General features: G+C 37.1%; 1 protein-coding gene across 1 annotated transcript in view; it reads left to right on the top strand.

Annotated features, from left to right (window-relative positions):
• Positions 1–6,752: 6,752 nt before the first annotated feature.
• Positions 6,753–25,812, top strand: part of LOC129761167 (homeotic protein deformed-like) — an 82,552-nt gene continuing 63,492 nt past the window's right edge. The window contains exons 1-2 of the mRNA XM_055758881.1: positions 6,753–7,294; positions 14,873–15,710. Coding sequence (XP_055614856.1) covers positions 14,903–15,710 — 808 coding nt within the window. The 5' untranslated portion in view covers positions 6,753–7,294; positions 14,873–14,902. The remainder of the gene's footprint in view (positions 7,295–14,872; positions 15,711–25,812) is intronic.

Raw genomic sequence — 25,812 nt, 5'->3', positions numbered from 1 at the left:
CTTGACAGATCCTCCAGGGAACAATCATTGCCATACTTCTCAACTATTCGTTATACACTCAATGGCAAATTTTGATACTTTTAGCGAATCGATTGTATGTTACATCCTTCTTGGAGCACCAAAAGTGCAAAATATTTTTTTCTAAATTTCAGTCGATGTAGAGAAATCGATCAAATCACTTACACCCCTTTCATTCTAAGCCCCTCAATTCAAATGTAGTTCTCATATCAAATGATAGTGGAACCAAGTGATTACTCTAAAGAAGCAATTGTGATATTATTTTTATAGTTATATCATCAGTGCATTAAGCATTTCAAGATGTTAGAACAAAGTGTCCGAAATATGATTCAGAACGGTATCTTGCAAACATAAATAAGTGACCTGCTGTTGTGTTTTTTACAAATAAACAAAACATGTGCTGTGAATACACACAATAACATATCAAATGTTAGAGATTACTCATCGATACATTCCTTATCAAATAGGTTTTCATCGTAAATTATAAGCTGAAAACATAACACATCGTAATTTCGTCCAAAATACACATAGCTACTGAAATAACATTTTTTCAGCCGAAGCATGACTCTGCAGTAGTTAATGAATTCAATCGAACAAAAAAAGTTAACATTTTAGAAGAATTAGGCAATTGATACTAATTGTTGACTGTCAGGTATTTAGCAGAAATAGTTATACACGAAACGATTGCACCGAAGCTTTGGGCATCGTAACTTCACAATTTCGGTGGTTACATCATATACACCTGGCCATTCGTTATTCTGAATAGCCTGATGAATAGACTGGTTGCAATACCCAAAAGCACACGTCTCTTCTCTATTAATTATAGGTTTGCATTGGAGATCTTCTTCTTGGTAAGGCCATCGAATCCTATTTTTGCATGAATTGAGGTCTTTTAACACAAAACTTTCTGCAACACAGGGAAACACTGATTTAAGCTGTACCAAATTTATAATAATGAAATTCGATTTCGACGGTATGTACTGAGATTGTGTACATCTGAAAATTATTTCTAGACCGTTTCTGTCTTTGGTAACTTTTCTTCAGTTTAGCGTTGTCGAAGCAATTTGGCTATGTTCCAACGCTGTTTGGTTTGCTTTTAAAAGAATATTGAAGTCAACCTCGTTCCCTTTTTTAAGCCATCAACATCGAAAATACGGCTCGTTACGTTACGGTTCGTTTCTCGATATCATAAAAATGTCACATGGTCCGGTCTTACTTAACACCGACCATTTGCTTTTTACAATTATCAAGTAATAACTCTAAAATTACGTGGGAACAACGTAATTTTAACGTTGAACGGGAAACAAAATTCGTAACGGATGATTGAAAACATCATAATATTGGTCCTTAACACATTAAGCCCACCGTCGGTCCCTAGGGGTCGACTTATTTTTTGATTCATCCCATTAAAGTCATAGCATACCTTTCTCATTTGAAAAATCCGATTTTTTTCAGGAGGTGATAGATCATATTTGATGAAAAATATTTTTACGCATATGTTCGAATTTCAACAATGGAAGAGTTATTGAACTTTTTCTCTGTTTCGGGCTCTGTTTGCCTGAAACTGGTTCTAATTAAAAAAAATGCGCTACGTAGGACAATTCTGTTGCTTCCATTTCAAAGATGAGGAAATTTTATACAGGATGCAGATGTAAAACATTCAATTAGTAGATTTAAGTAACATTTAAGTAACAGCGAACAATTTTAAAGGTAGTGATTTTTAAGGTGTTATTGTCAATTTTATTCGAAAAAAATACATAACAAACTTGAATGTTTCTATCAGCCAAGTCTCTCACTCTCTAACCGCTCTACAATTCGTTCTTTGACACCCAACTTCTATCTTTTTTAGTTTCACTGCAATATTATTTTAAACAATTCCTGGTGAATCTAAACCAGAGTCTACAAAAACTAATTACTTTTCACTTTAACGTTGAAATATTTCTTTTCACTTGAAATGAGTTATATTTGAAATATAAAAAAATGGTTGTTTTTAACTGTGTATAATCGAGTCTAAAATTTCATATGATCCAATCATATACAATCGAGTCCGACCTGTATTTTCACGCATTACAAATTTAAAAAAATATTGGGCTGTCAAAAAAGTCCTGCGGTATTTCCGCGAGGTGTCGTTGTAAGCGCGTAGTTCTAGTTGTATTCATTGTATCGAGTCATACTGTAGCTTGTTGGAAAGGTATTTAATATAGTCCTTGACAGTGTTTTGTTTGGTTAAGTCGTTCGTGAGTTATAGTGTCGCAAATATGGAGCAAAATAAAGAGAAAATTCGACATATTTTACAGTACTACTATGACAAAGGCAAAAATGAGGGGGTCTTCGTAGCCACTTGGTTACGCGTTCGCTTACCAAGCGATCGATCGTGAGTTCAAACTCAGGACCCTCAATTGACCATCTTTGTGTTGTTATAGAATAACTACGTCCACGCAACCATCATCAGCGATGGAAATCGATCCACGGTGGAACAAAGATCGATTTATCCATACAACTGCTCTGCTCTGCAAGAAACATCGGGCTGCTGTTCTATAAATAACCCAACAATGATCAATATCAACTGTCTCCGCTGTCCGGTCTGCTGAACAATGGAAGAACAGAAAGAATACCCTAACGCCTAAAAAAGGCTACTACTGTGTAATTTACCATAATGTAATGGAACAGAAAACTTAACGCCTAAATGGCTACTACTAACTACTGTGTAATTTACAATTTATAGAAACATAAACATATGTACATGTACACGATTAAACCCGGCTCTGTTACAGCTAAAATGCTATGAGCCTTATAAATAAATAAATGGGATAAAAAAAAAGGCAAAAATGCATCTCAAGCTGCCAATAAAATTTGTGCAGTTTATGGACCCGATACAGTTTCCATTTCCACCGCACAACGATGGTTTCAACGTTTTCGTTTTGGTGTAGAGGACGTCGAAGATGCGCCACGCTCCGGAAGGCCTGTCGTCGAAAATTGCGACAAAATCGCTGAATTAGCCGAGAAAGACCGGCATAGTAGCAGCCGTAGCATCGGCCAAGAGCTGGGGATAAGTCATCAAACCGTTATTAACCATTTGAAGAAGCTTGGATTCACAAAGAAGCTCGATGTATGGGTGCCACACACGTTGACGCAAAAAAACATCTTTGACCGTATCGACGCATGTGAATCGCTGCTGAATCGCAACAAAATCGACCCGTTTCTGAAGCGAATGGTGACTGGCGATGAAAAGTGGGTCACTTACGACAACGTGAAGCGCAAACGGTCGTGGTCGAAGCCCGCTGAAGCGGCTCAGACGGTGGCCAAGCCCTCATTAATGGCCAGGAAGGTTCTGCTGTGTGTTTGGTGGGATTGTCAAGGAATAATCTATTATGCGCTGCTTCCCTATGGCCAAACGCTCAATTCGGACCTGTACTGCCAACAACTGGACCGATTGAAGGTAGCACTCATGAAGAAGAGGCCTTCTTTGATAAACAGAGGCCGCATTGTCTTCCATCAGGACAACGCCAGGCCACACACTTCTTTGGTGACGCGCCAGAAGCTCCGGGAGCACGGATGGGAGGTTCTTTTGCATCCGCCGTATAGTCCGGACCTTGCACCAAGTGACTACCACCTGTTTTTGTCCATGGCGAACGAGCTAGGTAGTCAGAAGTTAGCCACAAAAAAGGCCTGTGAAAATTGGCTATCCGAGTTTTTTGCCAATAAGGAAGCGAGCTTCTATAACAGGGGTATTATGAAGTTGGCATCTCGTTGGGAACAAGTCATCGAACAAAACGGCGCATATTTGACTTAAAACAGATGATTGTAACTAATTTTATGAACTAATGAAAATTCCAAAAAAAAATACCGCAGGACTTTTTTGACAGCCTAATATATAGAAATATCGTTTCATGTAGAATTGTAAATTATAGTGATGTTATTAGTTTATTCAACGTATCTTCAACTCTATATATTGATTGCATAACCAGCTTTGCTCTTTTACAAATGTTTACCCGTCTTTCATAGCACGGCTCCTAGAATAAAATGAAACAATATGCTTCATAGACACAATGAATAGTCATTTCAGAATTAAATACATATCCGTACGCAGAACTCACATCTCGCATGATAATTTCCTTAAGCTTCATTGCAGGTGACAATGGAGAAAAAGTATAATTGTCAATGATTTGCTCAAACCTTTTCGGCAACCGTAATTAAAAACCAGCAGGAATACTTTTGCATATGCCAATTTGAAGTCGAACCAATCGATCTTCGGATATTAGTGATTTTCATGCCAAGCCTTTCGTAGCAGGTACCTCCACAGGGAAGACTATGTTCCATCACCAAGCACTGAACTACTTTTCCTAATTGATGAATGCCGAAATTGCCTACTTTTTGCAAGGTCAATTCATTGTCTTCATGTGAAACCAAGTCAGGTTGATGTTTGTGGCTGATTTCTGGAAAGGATTTCTAAAATTTTTGAGGCTAAAATATTCGAAGAAACGAGAAACATTCTCTAAACAAATATCTCCACGTGCAGAATCCTTTCAACAGTTTTGATATCAACGCCCACTTGTTATTATTGATTTTTTGCGCATGCGTTTCTATTATCGGTGTTATACATATCGCTGTAAGCGCGTGAAAGAGAAAAATATCTTCACCATCAATAAATGGGGAACACTTTTTGTTCATAATATAAAAAAAATATTTTGAATACTGTTTTGAAAATTCACACGTGAATATTTAATAGAAAAGGTTTTGCTGTTACATTGAAAGGCTATTGGGAATCTACAACAATACACGGTCACAAAATAATAATTAAAATGATAAGCTGCAAATGTTGCACCAAAACAAAATATCCGGGTATTAAGAACGAATCAAATCTAATGATTTTCGATAACTCATAAATTGTTATCAGAAGATTCCAACTCACGTATTTTTTTTTTCACAACATCTTTCCATTTATTGCATTCAATTTTACAACTTCATTAGTTTAGAGGTCAACAATCAGTTTTGATTTTTTTTTTATTTTAGAATGATAATATTTTTTCATCTTTCACAGTTTCGATGTTTTTCTAAAACGTTTGTTTCATGCTTCAAGTTCTGTGTAGTTCAATTAAATAATCTTCTATTGAATTGTCCGGGAAAGCTAATGCCGAACTTTTATTTCCGGAGGGCTGCCATGAATACTTACAGTTGCAAGCAGTACTTGTTGAAGTTTCTCCAATGGTTGCTTTGTAGAAGCTCATAATACCGAATTCCTTTCCAATCCCTCATCACAAGACATTCTTCGCTCAACATTCTTATAAATAACTTATTTTTCATCATCCATCACGATCTTCTTGAAAAACGGTGAGTTTTCGTTGCGTTCATAAAGCTCGTTTTGTGGTTGAAACTGGTGATTTCAAAAGTAAATAGATCATATAATGTCATCTACATTTGAACTGTGTGCTAATAATGAATTTTCCGTGTCCCAGCGTATTAAATGCCTCTTATTGAATCATCTCTCACGTTGAAGGTTGTATCCTACCAGAGTAAGAGTCAAGAAATAAATGTTTAATCGTGTGTTTTAAATATGATCATGAATAATAACTTTCCTTTCGAAATGTATATTACAGTACGATGCAAATTTCAAGTGAAAACCATAAATATTGTAATGATAAATATAAAATAACTTGCCATGTCAATGTCAAATCTATTGTATGTTTATATAGATAGTTCAAAACATATAAAAACATATATATTTTGGTGCTGAGGTGAATTGGCTATATCAAAATCTATTGTATCATAAGAGTTATAAAATCAACTACGATATTTATTTTTATATTTTATCTTTAACTATAGCATGTATTCCATAGAACATATACTAAGACTATGTAATTGCAGACAATCTAAATCGACAATATTTCAAAGTAGTTTTAAGAACCACAAATATCCCAACAGCATAATTCACACAAGGGTCCTTAAAACAGTTATTCACATTTAGTTTCGCCGTGCCGTAGAGTAATTCCTTGATTCTCAAGACATCATAAAGTTTTTACATCACCAATAGCCCAGAATAACACATAACTAATCATATTATGATGTAGATTACAGTCTTTCGAACAGTTTATGTCATCAATGCTATCCATACAATAATTTATGATTTGGTTACAGGTTGTAAACAAGACTCATTGGCTCACACACACCCAACCGTATTTCGGGCATCCTTTTCTCGCGTTCACAAATAAAGCATGATAGGCGTGGTTTTTTGACTCTTGCTGCCTTCTTCTAATCACGCTGTCTTTGTTGCTTTCATAAATCAGTCTCGTTTGTTTCGCTCTTGCTGGTAGATATCCTTACACAACCACAAACGGAAAGACTATGAATGAAAAACGAAAAGTGCCGACGAAATCGACGAAACAACTGTTTGGAAAAGTCTTGAAGTCCGTCGAGCGCACAAGTGTTCCATCTAAAATATTCCATCAAAGGAAAGTATACAAGTATAATACAAACTGTTTCTGTGGAATGCGAAAAAAGAGGACAGAAAACCATTGGAACCCTATCGCCTCGTGTATGCGAGGGTCCCGACACTTTTTCTCGATTTACAATAAGCGGCTGTTGATGTTTGTGGTAATTCTGAGAATCGATGATCGAGGTGGTTTGTATGTGTGCGCGGACATGTGTACAGGAACCGCATTTCGATGTGTGGTAAAATTTCTACGGCACGAAACAGCGGAAAGCATGCACGACGCGCACACAAACGACGACTTGCGGCCGTCGAGAGTAGTGATATTTTTACTCCACATGATGTTGGATGAAATAACAAATTCCATAGAGTAGTTAGTCAAACTCAAACACTGGCGCTTAAAACACGTATATTTTTTTCCGTAATTCATACGCACGGATTCAAGTGATTTCCATGCTTTCGGATGCGGTCGTTGTTTTCGTACGCATTGTGAATTGATAGTGAAATTAAACCATTCTATCACAAATGGAAGGCCACATAAGATCTGATTGTGCGATGGATACACAATCTGCAGTTAAAGTGTAAAACTTTCATACTGAAGTGTAATGCTGTGATGGAGAATAAATATCAGCCTCAAAGCAATCAAATATTTGTGTACAAAGTGAAATAATGTATCTGAGATAAAAAAAAGATGAAACATCATATGGATCAGTGAGAATAGAAGTGATATAAAACTAAGATTTTTTTTTATCTAGAAGATTCGAAATAAACAAAGTTTCGACGGGCAGACATTATTTCACACAAGCAAGCTATTGGTAAAACTGTGTTCACCGCTGTAATTGATCAAAAGTGAGTACTTTGGATTTGTAGTTAAGTACAATTAATTTGCCTTCTTTTACATTCATCGAAAAAGTAAATACTGAATAGTGTTACAAATGTCTTTAGTGAACAGGTTGCATATAATGCAAAAAAAAATCTGATGATGAAAAATAATAACAGTACACGTGGATAGTTATTAAACAGATTTCTTAATTCTGTCGTCAACTTTTATGTTGTATACAATACTTCTAAAAATTTTAATGTGAAATTAACCGGATAATATCTAAAATGCAAGTATATTGAACAGCTTGACATCTTAAGCGGATTAATGTGTGTGTAAATATATTAATACTATTTATTAATCTTAGACCTAAATGTAAAATAAAAACTAGATTACTGGAGAATATAAAGTAAAAATTAGTTACACATTTTCACCATATACTGTGTAATGTTTTACTTATACATTACAAAACTTATGGAATTGTTGAAAGGTTATCGCGAGATATAATAAGGCAATGTCCATCATATCCACAATACTAAGATAAAGATATCCTGGCTACTATTTGATGGAAAAGTTACAAAAATAAACTCAGTCATTCTGGAATACATTATATCTCTCAACTGTACCTATGTTGATATCTGTGGATATAAACGAGCCCTACCACTGGATGCTCCCTTAGCGTAAGCTTTTCGATTCAGTCATGATGTGTAATTAACATAATTTGCATAGCGTATTGGGAAAACCGAACAAAACTGAGGGCAATATGTGTGCAATATGAATATATAGTTCCATTTATAATGTACTAAATGTACATAATTGAAAAGGTTTGAACCATCTTGCAAAATTTAAATCAGTAGCGGACAATTTTTTAGAATTTTTTTTGTATGGATCTTGCAATAGGTCTTTTCGACGAAATTGTAAACCTTTCCTCGAATATTCCAGATTATATTTCGGATAACCCATTTTCCATCCATTTTCCAAGTGCTGCATCCCGAGTCATCCTGCCACAGAAAACTTTCTTGAGACCACCATCCTATATTTCTTCGTTGGACAAAATTGATGGCAATGAAGTGGGTTGAGGGCGTTCTCGATTCAATCTACAACGTTGCCACAGTTCGTAGGGATTTCTTGCATGCAAAATGCGCTTTTTCAGGTTCTCTTACTTGTACATTACGAGTATATCCCGTTTATAACAAAATCTCGGGCTTTCGTTCACAACGAAAATGAGTTTCAACTTGCTTATTATGCTGTGTTCATGCTACCGTTTCGTTCCACCTGTCGAATTTTACCAAAGTTTTTTTTACGTTAGGTACACACGGTTCAACAATAAAAGGAGATGACATTGTAAAAAATCCAAGTTGAGTCCAAGGTTGGTCCAAATCACCCCGTATGTCCAACTCACCCAGTGTTACCCTACGTGTCTTTTAGCCACTAGATTCTGCTCCACCATCCGATTTTGTTATTTGATGGCACGAAGAAAACCTTCTCGCAACGAATTGTCCGGACAGCAGTTCGGCTGGATTATATTTTTGGGCAATATCTGCGTCCAAGGGTCTCAGTTTTACCCTGAAACGCTACTGTCGATCGTTCCACTACGACGCGTACTTCGATCCATTCTAATGACAGATTTAAGATCACTAAACATTCAGGTTGACTCATATTTTACAATAAGGTGCTCTGGGGATCTTCGTTGTCTAGTTGGTTGCGTGTCCGCTACTAAGCGAACGATCATGAGCTCATAACTCAGGGCCCTCAACTGACCATCTTCTAGCTACTACGTCCACGCAACAATTATCATGTGACGGTAATCCCAGTCCCTTACCGCTCACGTTGCGGTCTGCCGTATCGGTAATTGGTATTATTAATAAAACAACAATGGAAGCATCATATCAACAGTCCCGCTGTGTATGGTCCTACTGTGAACATTCGAACAATATGAATATTCTTAGGCCGAAAAAAGGCGACGTGTGTATCGACAGGAATACTCTTACGGCTAAATGGCTACTGTGTAATAGATTAAAATGTGTATCGATAAGATAGGATTACTCTTACGCCGTAAATGGCTATTGTGTAACATACAACAAAATTATCCTGAGATAAAAATGTACACAAATAAATTCCGCTCTGTTACAGCTAAATTACTAAATAAGCCCAAGAAAATAAACAGATGGGATAAAAAACTAAGTGCTCTCGTAGCCTAGTGGTTAGCGTCACACATTATCATGCCGGGGGTTAGAGTTCGATTCTCGTTCTGGTAGGTGAATTTTGCATCAAAGAAATTTCTTCTGTTTTGCGTTTGACCTCCAGTTTCACACAGTGCTTTGTAACAAGTGTCTAAATGTAATGAGATTTAAACACATGTAGGCTTCTCTGATGACATTTACGCGCTTATGGTGAAAAAGCTAAAATATCGTGGATGTTGTCAGATTAAGTATAATTCCTTCTAATGTAAGATTTCAACTGATTATCAATCTAGAAGGCAAAGCAAAAAAGAACTCATAAGTCCTAGACCAAGATTACGCGGCTTCCTCAAAAATTCTAGCGTTCCTGTTTAATCCCTGTTCGATTTTAGTAATCGAGCATCCCTTCCATTGTGCCGTTTCCTCTTGATGTTTCTTATTCCTCACACTACTAACTGGACTTAACACTTTGGCGTCCGGCGACACCACAGTGGTTACGTACGAAAACTAGCGGCTGACTGCGACGTTTGCATTCTAATGGGGTTTTGTTCAGGTAACAATAACATACACACGGCAACAAGTTCTATGTTTTTATAAGTAGGAAATGTGGGGAGAAACGGACTTATTAAGAAGATCTTAAATTATATCGTTCGAAACTCATGTTTTTCCGACCTAAAATGTAGTTTCTTGCATTTCAATATACTGTTTTTGGAATTAATCGGCCGAATATTTTTACTAAAATTAAAACAGAACGAAAACTAGAACATTTTTTCGGTGATTACCCGTATGGACATATAGTAGGTGGAATATGGACAGGTTTGTAATATTTACATACATACGTAAATCTTCGAAATTTCATGAAAGTAGGGGAACAATGTTGAGAACTTACGAACACTAACGATGAGATTAGTAGAACTCAACAATTTATAATTTCCCGTCAAGAACGGGTGGCGACAAGCCAAGTAATCCGAATTAGCGCTGCCGGCGCCAAGCGAACATATTTTTACAAAACGTGCGGACGTCAAAGTGTTAACAAGGGGGTCTCCGTAGCCACATTGGTTGCGCGTTCGCTTAGTAAGCGATCGATCGTGAGTTCAAAACTCAGGGCCCTCATTGACCATCTTTGTGTTGTTACAGAATAGCTACGTCCACGCAACAATCATCAGCGATGGAGATCGATCCACGGTCGAAATAAGATCGATTCATCCATACAACTGCTCTGCTCTGCAAGACACATCGGGCTGCTGTTCTATAAATAACTCAACAATGATCAATCAACTGTCTCCGCTGTCCGGTGGTCCAACTGGATAATGGAAGAACAGAAAGAATACTCTTACGCCTAAATGGCTACTGTGTGAATGTACCATATGTAAATGGTATAGAAGAAATACTGGCGAATGGCAACTGTGTAATGTGCTAATTATAGATATGATAACCATGTGACATGTACACGATTAAAATTCGGCTCTGTTACAGCTAAAATGCTAATGAGCCTTAAATAAATAAATGGGATAAAAAAAAGTGTTAACACCTATCGAGGCTGATATATTTGTAAGCCACAACAAATATTGAAATCGGGTCCCCATAGGGCACTCATTTTTTTAGTGTGCTTCCGTGCCCGAGTGGTTAGAGTTCCACACTATCATGCCGGGGGTTCGGGTTCAATTCCTGTTCTAGCCGGGGAATTTTTCGTCAAAGAAAATTCTTCCGGCTTGCACGCGTGTTCTAAAGCTTGCCACTTCAGAGTGCATGCAAGGCGTGTTATTCGGCATAGAAATCTCAACCAAGTACTACTAATAAAAATGACGCAAGTAATGCTACGTTGATAAGAGTTTGTTTGATTTTTTTTAAAGGAATAACCGATGATTATTTCATATTTGATTATGCAGATCATAATATCAGAAATTGTCAGTAGTTATTGAAATAACTTTCTAGAATTATTCAAACGCACATAAAAAAAATGGAAGTGAACAGAAATACTGGAGAACCTTCACCAACACCGAAAATGTCTGAATTTGCCCTCCGGAACATGGATCATTGACCAGTGTGGTTTGTTTTGTTTTGTTCTTTTCCTTTGAATTCTCTTCGAACAGTATTGAGAAACACCGTTAAATAAATAACGTATCGGCGATTAATCAATAAAAAAAATCTCATAGAGCAATGAAATAAATGAAGAATTTGCTACACAGTATTCTTGTTGCAGACTCATCCACCTATAAGGTTTTAACTTTGACAAATTGAAACACATTGTAAACGAAACAAATTATGATTCCCGTAGCCGAATTGTTTGCGTCAGCCATATCGTAATAGAAGGGATAGTTTATTTTCTTTGAGACCGAAGAATTTGAAGAAAATTGTTTCGACTTGCGTTGGTACTCGCATTCTTGGAACTTACCACTTATAATATAACCAATACGTATTATTTGACATGGAATTCTAAATCAACAATATTTAAATAGTTATTTAAAAAAAATATTATATGAACTTTAATTTTATTTGAATGCCATGAATTCAAATGAAATTCTCATCAAATAAATCAACCAACATAGAAGTTTTCAAATATGGCAAAAATTCTGATCTTTCGTCTAATTATGAATATATTATATTATACTTTCACAAAAGCAGTTCTTCTTTAAAAACCGTAATGAAATCACTCTCTGAGTATGGTCGAGGCCGCCAGCATAAATTTTCGGTTTATTTCGATCACTGCATTTACACAAACACTTATGTCTGTATAGGGTTATTATTTTCTTGGTTCGCCTTCTCACAAATTTGCTTCCTTAAAAAAATAAAACAGATAAAACTGACCGCGTTTCCAGAAACGAAAGATAAGAGGCGTCTTCGCGTCGCTGTTTCGTTGTGCATCCCCTAAGGGTTAAATTGTTCATTGGCTCAAAATTGCAGGTTTTTTCATGTTCTTACTACTTGCATGGTAACTTCGTGAAATGATGGAAAATATTATCAGTTTTGCTCTGTTTCTTCGTTTCATTTTTATACTCGAAATTTAAAGGCGTTGTATGATATGCGAGTTGTGAGCATAATCATAAACCAAATGACCAGCTGCTGTCGTTGTACATTAGCACATATTTTATCATCCGATCGAATATATGGCACATTGGAACAAGCAACCATACCAATTATTGCTTTATTCATTGATACGTTTACTTTAAGATTATCCCAGCATATCTAGTTCAATTTTCAATAATGTAGACACTATCGTCCTTCGTGAGTCATATAGAGTCAGGGGTTTTCAAATGGTGCTCCGAGAAACACTTTGTGCTCCAGGAAAAACTTTGGCAACTGGTAAACTCACTTTGAAAAGAAAAATCTTGAAAGTGTTCATATTTCATCATAGGAATGTACCGTCACATACCGTCAAAGTTTAGTGAAATAATTATCCAGTACTACAGGTGCTCAAATATATTGGCTTTAAAAAGTGCTCCACCGGTAAAAAGGTCTGAAAAGCCTTGCACTAGGTGATAACCGAACCAGACAATTATCATTTTAGAGAGTGATAATGGAAATCGATGGAATTTTCATTTAGATCATTCTTTTCTATTATACTTATTATTATACTAATATTATATTATTTTCTAATAATATTAAATTTCAAGCGGGATGTAAATATTTTCAAAAATATAAGGGCAAGGTGAAAAACAATCAGAAGAGAGTTCTGTAGAATTCCAAACAAATGGTGGTCAAAAGGTACATGGTCCGAACTGTGCGGTGGATGCATAAAAACTTCCCAACCAAGCTACCTCAATTTTTGGCGCGTCATCAAAGATGTTTGTGGTCTCGCGTTGTCATGATGGCAGGCAACAACTTTTCTGTTAACCTATTGTGGTCGTTTTTCAATCGCCTCATCTCCCTTCCCATCTCATTATACACACAACATCGCTTTGTTTTGCGCCAATCCAGTCTTTGAAGTTGCCATCGCACATATATTTTTAATTAACATTTTGCTGAAATATTTCAAAGATTTATCAAACTTCACAAATTTTCCGCATATTACTGTTGCGCATTTGCCTTTTCAGCGAAAATATTAGAAATTAAAAAAAGCACGTTTTAGTACAAACATCTGACGAGAGCCGATGAATACATGCTTGCACTGAGGGGGGTGAAAGATTCGCAAAGTAATAGAAATCCAATCAGCAAATTTTAAAAATAGCTCTAAGCATTTTTATGTGTTGCTCGCTGTCCAGAGCGACACTGAAACACTGAAAATATTGGATATCCAAGTAGTCCAGTATCTTTTAGCAACATTACATCTCTCACGTTATCAAAATCCATTTCCCATTTTCCAATTATATTATAATGTACCTTTTACAGAACGGCGACAGAAAATCTGAACCGAATTGGTTCTCCACACTTTGCGATTGAACTGCGCTGCCAACTCGCACCAGATGTTCTTCTTCCCACTCAGATATCCACCACAAACTATCAACAATTTTGCTCCAATGTTCCTCTTGATGAGAGATCGATCCTCAGCATACTTTCTTAAAAGGTACATTGTATCTAAATAAATTTTCTCGTTTGATAACTGAAAAAAAAGATTCCTCCAAGGCAACTGAAATGCAAATGATTGAGAAAAGATCATTCAATTCTCTCACATTCAACGCCGTAATACGGACATCAATCCCATCAAAATCCCTCGCTCTCGTTTATTCACTAAGCGTCACATCACTGAATGAGCCGTTATCGGCGACACTATCAATCAGATCGCTCTAATCCAATACAGTAATCGGCATGAAAATGCTTAAAAAAAACAATGTGACACCTTCAAATCCCCATTCCGGTACACATCGACCGCAAACATCGTCCCGGCAATGATTTTGTACTTTGACCGAATTATTTTACGTTTATTTCGTTTTATGATGTTGGACTTTTTTGCTGCAGGCACCTGCTTTGTCGTTGAACAGCTACGTGATGCAACGGTATGGAAATCGACTCGGTGGTTCCACCGAACAAAATTGCACTGCTGTTTTCAATTTTTTTTCCATATCGAGGCAATAAATGTTGTCTACTCACTAGCTAGATTGCGACTGTGATTTCAAATCGCGAATGGCTTATTTATTTATTCGGTATAAAAAAGCCATTCGCGATTGAAATCGGGCAGAAACGAATACATCAGTTGCCCATTATTGACGGTACGGGTAGGTAAGCACAGAGATACACTTTGATTTTGCTTTTATAATAAGGTTGGCATACGATTCTTCCCGAAACATACAACTCAACCACAAGTTTTGAAACTGGAAACGTATTTTGTTTGATAGACTCATGCATTAGGGTCATCCTTACTGTATATGAAAAAAGAAGACGACAATCGTTGAAATACATCAAATATGATTAAATACATACGTTTTATTTGTTACTGTTACGGTTTCTTGACACATTCACAACAAATAATTGTAATTATTATATTTTCAGGTGGATGGTGTTATATATCAACGCTCAGAAATGGATGCCAACAATTTTGTGATGTCTTCCTATCAGTTTGTGAACTCACTTGCGTCATGTTACCCTAATAATTCGCAAAATCCTAACAGTGCTCAGGGAGCCAGTAGCGGAGGACAAAGTGATGGTTATTTTCCACCATCCGCATATACCCCAAATTTGTATCCTGGTACGCCTCACCAGGCTCACTATTCCAACTCACAATCATATAATCCTTTGACAGCAGGAGCTGGAAATGTGAACAGTAATAGTAGCAGCACTGGACATCAGTCAAATGAAATGGTAGATTATACACAGCTACAACCACAAAAGTTTTTGCTAAACCAGCAGCAGCAGCAACAGCAATCCGGCCTCAGTTCTCAAAGTTGTAAATATGCTAGCGACGGCGCTAGTACAGGTACAAACGTAGGTAATAATAGTAGCAATAATAATAGTACCACGAGTCCTCAAGACCTAAGTACTGCGAGTACCAATAGTGGTGGAGCAGGTAGTAGTAGCCGACCGGATATATCTCCAAAACTATCACCAAACTCTCTGGTAGAAAACGTGTCGCGATCAATGAAATCAGGCAGTGCAGCAGTATCAGTTGCTTCTAGCAACACAAATAACAACAGTACTAATATTAGCAACCGCAATCCGGTGAATCAAGTGAATTTACCCCTGGGGAGTCCAGATGGCGATGAATCGGATGCCAGTGACGATGATAGCGGCACTGAAGGAGGCAGTTCACAAGGAGGAGGCAGTGGTGGAAAGAAAGGAGGACCCCCACCTCAAATTTACCCATGGATGAAACGTGTGCATATTGGCCAAAGTAAGTAACATCTCAATTGTACAAAATCCTCCCCGGACTTATTTGCAATTAGGTTACATCAAACCAAGTTAAGAGCCGCTAAGCATCTTTTCCGGTCCTTTGTATTTGCTTGCACTGCTGGTGTTCGTTTGGTTTCACATGGTTATTATTTTTAGCAAGCACAAAAACTTTCAAAATGCCCCAAAACATTGTAAGTATTTCATACCAAATCCAAACAACCGGTTGCAGAAAGTCTGTTTAGGTGAACAGATAAACGTTCTTAATTCTTCAAACAAGATATATTTCAATCAAGCGCGTGCATAACAAACAATAAATTAATCATCTAATCACTTCACACCTACTGTCAGTAGCACATGCCTTTTCGTTTTACTCAGCTACATAGTGAAGGAATTGGTGCAAGCTGCCTCATGCTGAAAGTGATGTGAGGAAGAGGAACTACCTAACATATCGAATCGCTATGAACGATTTGAGCATTGAAGTGAAAATTGATGAAAAAACAAACAAAAATATGGAATCGGATAAACAATCGCTATCCGCAAGAGGCCTTGAAGATAACTTTTGTTCTGTAGAACCAGCGGGAATGCTTCATTTCAGTTAGGTACAGAATATTCAGTTTTCAAAACGCTACATGTTGATTTCGGTATATAGGTGATTTGAACGTTTTCCGTTTTATGTTAGAGAAAATCACTGCCCGTCAAGATTTTCCTTCCTCTGTGAATAATGTTCGGCAACAAGTGTGGAAAAAATGAACAGAAATAAAACATATGGACTGTATTCAGTAACATTCGTTGTACATTACGAATAGTTTCTGCAAATTCCGAAGGCGATTCATATTGAATAAATGTTTGAATTGTATTTTTGGGGACATCTTCTTGAATGGCGTTAACGTTCCCTGTGGAGCTTTTGCCGTCTCAACGTATGCATTAACTAGCGTCATTTATTAATACTCAGTTGAGATTCCTTAAGCCAAATAACACGCCTTGAATGTATTCCGTGGAGCAAGCTCTAGAATACGCGTGACCACAGTGCAAGTCGAAGGAAATTTCTTTGATGAAAAATCCCCCGGCATGATAGTGTGAGACGCGAACCACTCGGCCACGAGTACACTCAGAAGGGGACATACAAATTCAAAAATTCAAACGAAATTCGAAATTCAAAAATTTTCTTCTCAACTTTTGATGGCGAGAAAAAGAAATGAACTGCGTAAAATAAAAAAAAAACAATAAAAATATGCGTGAAATATTTTCAGTTAAAATATTTCAGAACATTTTATCGACATAGAAGTTATTGAAATAATAGTTGTGGTTTCCCGTTGGCGTAAAGACACGAAGGACATAGAGTCTGAAACAAACAGAAGTTTGAATCAAGTGTATTTATTCAGAAAAAAATTGCTTTGGCTTGGTATGACAATAGATTTTGTGGTTCGAACAGAGATGATTTTAGAACTTAAGAGAACAAGGATTAATTCTTTCCGAAAGGGAAATTTCTTAATTTTTCCATTCGAAAAAACAAGCAACTTTTAACCTCATCATCTGCAATTTTATCATTTTTCGTTCTCCTAATCTTTTTTTGTTTTTTTTATTCACACAATATTGATAAAAATCGACTACCTCTTTGTTTTCCTCTTACTAAATGGGCTTACGTTTCTATGGGAGTTCGGACTACTCAAAGTCGTTTTCTCTACGTATGTTAATTGTATTTCAATGCTCAAGAGTACGCGCGTGTACCCGTGTAACTCAGAAGAACTTTTCAGAAAACATCGCGATAATCGAATGGAACGGGATCGAAACTCCCATAAAATTATGTTCAACACTAATCAATTGTTGAAAGAAAAATGGCGCCACGTCCGCTGAATCGAACTTGCTTCATCGCATGTTGTTAAAGATATTGCTGGATTCATGGTAGCCAACTGCAGAGCGACGTAAGAAATTGTTATTCGAAGAAGAAACAATAAAGACCGTACTCGAATTAGCTATGTTTTTGCAAAGTTGGTTTATTCAACCTCTTCTCGTAAACTAAATGCCCGCACCTTGGACTTAACGGTACCCATCAAATCTTGTACAACACATGCGCCATCTATATTACACACTTTCATCCCCTATTTCTTCAAATCCTGGTCGTTTTTGAAGACCTTCTCTGTTTTCCTTTCATGATCGCCCATAATTTTTGTATTGGGCGAAGTTCTGGCAAGTTTGGCACACCTTCGACACAAAAACAACATCGTTGGCTTCGTACCCTTCCATCACCGGTTTCGTGTACAAACAGAGTGTCACCTTCGTGGGTCCGGAGGAAGGGCAGCAGGTATTTCTGGAGGCATTCTTCCATATATATTTGGCAGTTGATGGTACCGGTCGTTATGTACAATTTGCTTGATTTGCCGCATCCACAGATCGTCTGCCACACAAAGTACTTCTTGGCAAATTTATCGACTTTCTTCTTCCGGGACATCTTCGGATCATCCAGGCGGGACTTGCCGACGAAAAACTACAGGCCGGGATCTGATTTAATGTACGTCTCGTCGTCCATTACGATCCATTTCGACTGCACCAACCACTCGCGATACAGCTTCCTGGCGCGGAATTCGGCCACCGTATTCTGTTGATCGGCCCGCTTCGTTGTCTGCTGGACGAACCAGACGGAAGCATTGACCTTTTTGGCCACGTTCCGAATTAAATCATCTCACCTCACCTCACCTCACCTTTCTCACCTTCACGGGGTCGGTCGTCTTCGCTTTACTTCCGCTGCCAGCTTGTCGCTGGGTCGTTTGTATCTCCTTGAACGATTTACCACACTGGACAGGGTCGAATGGTCGATTCCAAACTGTCACACCACCTGTGGGATACTGGCCGTGATTTACCACAACTCCACACAATTTTTTTTTTTGTCGAAGCTTCATGCTTGGAGGCCATCTCGATAACCATTTGACAGATAGTGAAAATTTTGCACATGTAAACATTACACTCTAAACTAGTTTTACCCAATTTTTTTTTTCAAATGCAATAAAAAGTTATACACAAAAGGAAGTGTTGCATTTTTTTCGAGTACAATCTTCAATCTAGAGTGTATCTAATACACACCGTTCATACGATGATCTACATCTTCTTCTTCAATGGCACTAACGCTCCTAACGTTCGCCTTCTCAACGTAGTATTTTGCGTCATTTTTATTAGAATTTAGTTGAGATTTCTATGTCAAGCACCTCGTCTTGAATATATTTGAGTGACAAGCTCTCAAATATGAGCAATCATAGTGCAAGTCAGAAGAAAACTTTTTGAGGAAAAAAAACCCCGATCATTTTGACGGTACAAAACGGATATTGCATAAACATTAATCAACGAGATCCTGTTACAGATACTTTATTCTTTATGAACATCACTACTCATATTGAATTAATATTTATGAGCATACGGTTAGAGGGAGCCAAACAAACGAAACAGAGCGGTCGATGAATTTTTGTGTGTCGTATGAAGATTCGACGCGGTCAGAACAACGTCATTCTACGTTGTCGTAAGCTGTGAAAACAATTCATGGTCGACAAATACGCGAAGATAGAGAGCGAACGACAGCGATTCTTACGACACAATCCAATGGAAGAATACATTCACTTACTCAATGCTATCATGAGCATTACGCCGACACAGCCTTTGCTATTTCCAGTGTTACCAAAACGAAACGCAAAAACGAGTGTTACCTCATACACACGTTTTCAGTATGGTAGTTTAGTAGTCGACAAAATATGCCCTGAGGAATTCGATAGAGTAATTTGCTCGGGAATCCCAGATACGTCTACTGATCAATTAGTCACCCATATTCTGAAATCATATCGAGTCAAAATTACGCGAACGGATCCCAGTTTACATTCTGTGAACCGTCTGACTGAAATACAATCGAATTTTGCCAATGTAGCAACTTTGCCACGCAATTCGAAATAGACGACAGTGAGCTTCGTGTTCCATTTCTGTGAAGCGAAATAGATAATGTATTTTTGGGTGAATGTTTTGAAGGAAATGCAAATAAATTTCTAGAAAAATACTTGATTGAGAGTCGGGACTATGTCTTCCAAATATTCAAATAACACCGAGTAATATTTTTCATTCAAATTTTAACTAATTAAACCTGCTTTTTGGTCTGCTTATCTCATAAAGAGTAAATTACTCTACGAAAACGGATGAATTGCTTTAAAGTTTGTTTTGCGTCAAAGCAAGATTGCCACATTTGCATAGAAAGATTAAATTTAAATAGACCGGATTTTAGAATACAAAAGTCGATTTCGATCGAATCGTGATATCCGATCGATTTTCAAACGTATTGGATTCCGAAATATGGGTGACTGTTCTATATTGCTACCACAAACATGGTTCATGGCCATGGCCCAAAATGAACAAAGCGTTTTCCTTAAGTTTCACAAGCGTATCCATTATACAATATTTCAACGAAGAAATACTGATAATGGAGATCAATCATTCGCAAATATCAGCAACGCAAACATTGATATTGAAAATCGTTGGGTAGTACCATCCTCACCTCAACTGAGCAAAATATTCAATGTCCCGATTAATTTTGAGTTCTGTAGTTCGGCGAATAGCAATAAATACATTTGCAAGTCTGTGAATAGAGGAAGCAAGATGACTGTAATGAGAATATATGTGAATACCAATGTATACTCATCTATTGGATGACGACGACGAATGAATACGCTATCAAATCCTCCGATACATCTGCTCCAATGAAGTTGTCTGGCGTATCTTTGGTTTCCCAATTAATGAACGAAGCCCAACAGTTATAGATTTAGCCGTCCATCTTGAAAACAGCAAGCACCTATTCGTATCGTCATTTCCAGCAGCATCAACATCAAACACACTTCCGTTCAAATCGTTTCGTTCCTTCTATTCTAACGGTTCGATGAATTTTATAGATAGTTAAAACATTCAAACACATTTTATTATTAAATTGATTATTTTTAATTTAACAACCAACATATTCGCAAGATATATGGCAGAACAATGTTTGCCGGGTCAGCTAGTACCAGGTATATATTATGACAATTTTCTATAGGAATTGGAACTAAAATACATTTTGTTGCTGTTTTTTATTCATCTGAACAAAACATATGACCTGGGAACACTGAATAACCATCTGTTTAGTCTAAATCAACTAAACAACCGTTCATCCAACATTCTACGATCTATGAGTATTACTTCGTATCAACATTATCGTGATTATTTGGTACTGCTTCATCTATCGTGGCCCTACTTGATTTATTCACCGCACTGCTTGATTTATTTACGTATGTGTTTCTTCGAAATTTCATGAAAATAGGCGAACAGGGTTGATAACTTATAAGAACTAACGATGAGATCAGTGAAACTTAACAGTTTATAATTTCCCGATAATGGCGACAAGCCAAGTAATCCGAATTAGCGATATCGGCACCATGCAAATGAAATTTCACGAAACGTGCGGACGGCAAAGTGTTGAAATCTTTTTACCGATGAATTTGTCAATATAGTTAATAGAAAAATCTCTCAATGTCGTACATGGATATTATTCATGAGGACAGAAACGTTTTGTTTTTTGCGTTTATGTAATACACGCAATCATACTAACAGACAATAGTGCGTTTTCGTGGAATAACACAAAAGAGAAAACTCCGAAGATTAAATTAACATAACATTTTAGAGTATGCTTTCTTCCTTCCTCTCCAATGTGCATGTCAGGAGTGGATTTAAATCGCGATTGTTGTGCAAAGTAGCAGCCAAAGCCAGTGACCTAAAATTATGCATCTGTATTGAACCTGTACGGTCGTGTATTATTTGCAACAAAATCTGATATTATCATTGTTAATATTAATGATGCTACGTTATTTATGTTGTTCATAATTCTACATTGATATCAGGCGATGAATTTATGTATTACATCACGATGATGACATTCAGTTGAATCGTAAAGTATGCTAAACAGCATGTTACTATTTCACTTCAATTCTAAATTGAAAGTGTATTGTATTTATGTTCAACTAATATACAGAAAGATACAACATACAACACTTTTCAACATATATATCCTATAAATGTGCACTCACCGAGATCATCCGATATTTTAACATTTTTATATTTTCATTGTAATTGAAATTTCATACATATATATATGAATTTAAATTAACCACGTGTTCGTGTAAATCCTTTAACTTGTAGACATCAAAAAGAAAATTTTAATTATATGGTATCCAACTTTCGGTATTTTTCAAATGAAATGAACGGACTTGCATGGTAATCATCAGATAGCCTGTCATGCTACTTTTAATGATGAAGCATGCAAGGGCCATTTAACATTATTCAGCTTCTCTTCGTGACACATCCCTGATCGAAGCAACGCACAATTTTCCAAATTACCGAAAAACATTGCTGAAACGGCGGGTCCAAAATAACCGACGTAAACACACCACCATATATACAGATTCATGATAACAGATAATTGAAGAACTGAATAATTTAATCATATATGATGTCAAGTAGTGGTTCTTCGCAGCCACTGCAAGAAACAGTAAGCCCATAATTTCAGTATGTTTGCTTAGGAGCGAAAAAAAATTATCTGATACAAATGTTCAATCATGTAAATAATGTAAAAAGAAAAATCTACTCTATTAGATGTAGCTATTTTAGTTACCCAAAATGTTTACCGTTGATTCAAAGATGAATTCGTTTCGATTTTTCTCCAATATCTGTCTCACATTGCTATTCGAGTATAGGAATCGTTCAGTGAAAAGATTCCAATGGATTCTGCCTTGCTTAAAAATTAATACCATAGTAAGCACCCTTTTCACGACACATACGACCGTATGTCATAAGGGTGAACAGGGATGAAACGAACAGGTACTCTGTGCGAAGGGTAATAAATTTAATGTAAGTCCAAACACCGACTCCAGAGCGTTTATCAAACGTATTGCACAACAGTGATACCTTTAACCTAATATTTCTTTTATTTGATGCTTCTCTCGTGCATTTCTTTGCAGAAGTTCTCGAATGCCCGCTGGGCTTACTCGATCCCTCCGTCCCTTTCTTATTTCTAGCATGATTTCTAGGTTGGCCACAATTGTGGTCTTTATAAGCAATGGGGAGAAATTCACACATTAAAGGTTTAGGTAGGAAAAAACAACGATGTTACAGTGCGTAATATGGTGAAACGAAGCATTTCAAAGTCGCTGTGCGCGCAAGAAATTAGATCCAAAAATGATGAGCTGCACCTTTACACTACATGTGATGAAAAAAAAAAACATAAATCCTACGAGTATATATGTAAAAAATCATATATTTGTATTTGTTTCTATGTATGTTATGCATATCAATAACATGAGAATAGAATCGTGTGGAGCTGCATGGCATTAGAAATTGTGTTCATTTTCACGCTATATATAACCTCATGTTACGAAGTGAATCACGAAATATACATGCCATAAGTTCAAAACAGCATCCCCTTCCATTACGATGTTCGACCCAGGGCAAGTCCTTGTCGGCTTCGTATTCTGTATAGAAAAAAGCTCTGACCACTACCAAAATCAAGAAATTATCACGCAACACAAAAATCGTTGCAATCGTTTAGGCAAACGAATAGCTCGCCGGAGAAGTGCGGTGGTGATGAAAAGGGAATATTACGAAGCTAAGGAAAATGGCAAATTTAAAATTAATTTAAAATCGCACGCCATTGCCTTTGGTAGTCATTCTTTGGCTGCTATTAAACAGAACGGCATAAGTTGCTCGAAATTAAAAGCAAAATGCGAGAGAAGAAGCATTGCAAAGAAACTGGTTATGATCAAGTTTGAAGAAAAAAAAACCTGCACCTTCAGGACTTTAACGAACAGAACATTCATGTTAGTCAAACCGATTGGTTATTTTAATCTTGTAGTATGAACATTTATCCATTTGAAAATAATCAATTTTTCAGTATATGTTATTCGAACAATGTAGCTGTCTAGCTTGGTGAACTCAAAAATTATCCTCCTCCTGGCCAATCATTCAGATATTGCTTCAATATTAGGTTGGGGAAAAAGTAATCAATTATTTTTGGGTAAAATTAAAAACTTTTCTTAATATGCTTCGGATTGTCTGATTTAGGTCAAATATGCACCGTTTGTTGTGAAATTTGTTGCAATAAAGATAGCTTCATAATGCCTCTCTCATAGAAGTCTTGGTCCTTATTGGCGAAAAACCCTAGCGAATGGATTTTTTTAATCCTTTCTTGAACCCAATTGCTTATCAACCAGGAAGTTTTGCAATGCTAGAAAAAGGTGGTAATCGCTTGGTGCCCAAACAAGCTCCCGAAATTGTGTGGCCTCGCGTTGTCCTGTGATGGAACACAACACCTCTTCTGTTTGCTAATTCTGGAAGTTTCCCGCTAGGTTCAAACGGTTGAAACGGTCTATTTGTTGACAGTAGATATCTGAATTTAGTTTAAAGCACTAAAAAAAATTTAAAAAATCTAAAAATTTATAAAAATTGAAATAAAAAATTTAAATTGAATGTATTTTACTGTTACAGTTCCAGCGCCACCAAACACCATTCACAATTTCTGGCATGCATTTTCGCCTTTATAAAAGAAAAAGTATAAAATGTACCGAATTTTCTGTTTGGTGATTTCGATTTTTTTTTTTTTTTTTTTTTATCCAAAATATATATTTTTATTAAGGCTCATATGGCGTCAGCCTAACGGGGCCGGGAGTTCAATATTTCGACAATGTTTGCCTTATAACTATGTTAGTAATATGTAACCGATTACTCGCGGTTGGCTCGAGGTTAGTATTACAAGTGTTTTCGTAATTGTGATGTTGCTGTCTCCAATGCTCTGTACCTGTGCCCGACACGGGATACTTCCTTTTGGGATGCAGCTGACCATTAATCAGCAACGCCCCCTAGTCTGTACCCCATATCTAGCGTGGTGCGTCTTCTCGACTCGAGGAATCCAGGATAGGATGGTCACTAGCCGGCGCAAACATCAGCTCGTGTAGAGTTGTCATGAGCGATACAACCTTTGGCTCTTGTTGAATGATCAGTGGACTGCACAACCTTTGGCCCGTGTATCTGTAAAGAGTGTGTGTATGTATTGCCGCGACTAAGTAAAAGTTTATAGATCGGATAGGAGGGATATGAAACAGGGACACAACGAAGGAAACATCATTAAACGTTGACATCGGCGTTTCTGAGGAACAGGTATAGATGAAGCAGAAGATCAGGATCACGGCTACCTAAGATATCCCGGACGGGGATATCCGATTGTCTGCCTTTTGCTCTCAGTGCTCTAGAGAGCTGAGAGCGAGCAGCATGGAACCGGATACACGACCAGACAACATGCTCGATGTCGTGGTAGCCATCGCCACAATCACAAAGATTGTTTGCTGCGAGCCCAATGCGATAGAGATGCGCGTTTAGGTTGTAGTGATTGGACATAAGCCGAGATATCACGCGAATGAAATCACGACCTACATTCAATCCCTTAAACCAAGCTTTCGTCGAAACCTTAGGAATAATCGTGTGTAACCAGCGACCGAACTCATCTTCACTCCACATGCGCTGCCAACTAACGAGTGTGTCCTGACGAGGAATGTGAAAAAATTCATTATAGGCAATTTGCCTTTCAAAAAGTGTGCCTTCTGAAGCGCCCACCTTAGCTAGCGAGTCCGCTTTCTCATTCCCCGGAATCGAGCAATGAGAGGGAACCCATGCTAAGGTAAGAAGGTGATTTCGATTGTTAACAGTCATTGAATGGAACAAACAAAAACAGCAAAATGTTTTTTTAGTGTGAAATATCACTTTGAAAACGAGCCAAAACATAAAATTATATGGTCGATATTTCGGGAGATGAATAGCTACCGAGCTACCAGCTAGCCAGCTACCGAGAAAATAATGGATTTCTTTTACTCCAACCTAATAAGGTAATTGATTTTGGTTTGTCCAGTCGAAAATATGATCATGGTTTGTCTTGTTTGAGCACTTGTTTGAATGCTCTAACTTAGCGCACCTGTGTCAAATCAGGTCTTCGAATGCTATAAAACATATGAATAAAATTGTCTTTTTCATGATTTACAGAAGTTTATAGGGATTCACATGTT

This window comes from Toxorhynchites rutilus, chromosome 1 (assembly GCF_029784135.1).
Source record: "Toxorhynchites rutilus septentrionalis strain SRP chromosome 1, ASM2978413v1, whole genome shotgun sequence".
Lineage (NCBI taxonomy): Eukaryota > Metazoa > Arthropoda > Insecta > Diptera > Culicidae > Toxorhynchites > Toxorhynchites rutilus.
This window is presented reverse-complemented; position numbering and strand designations above follow the sequence as displayed.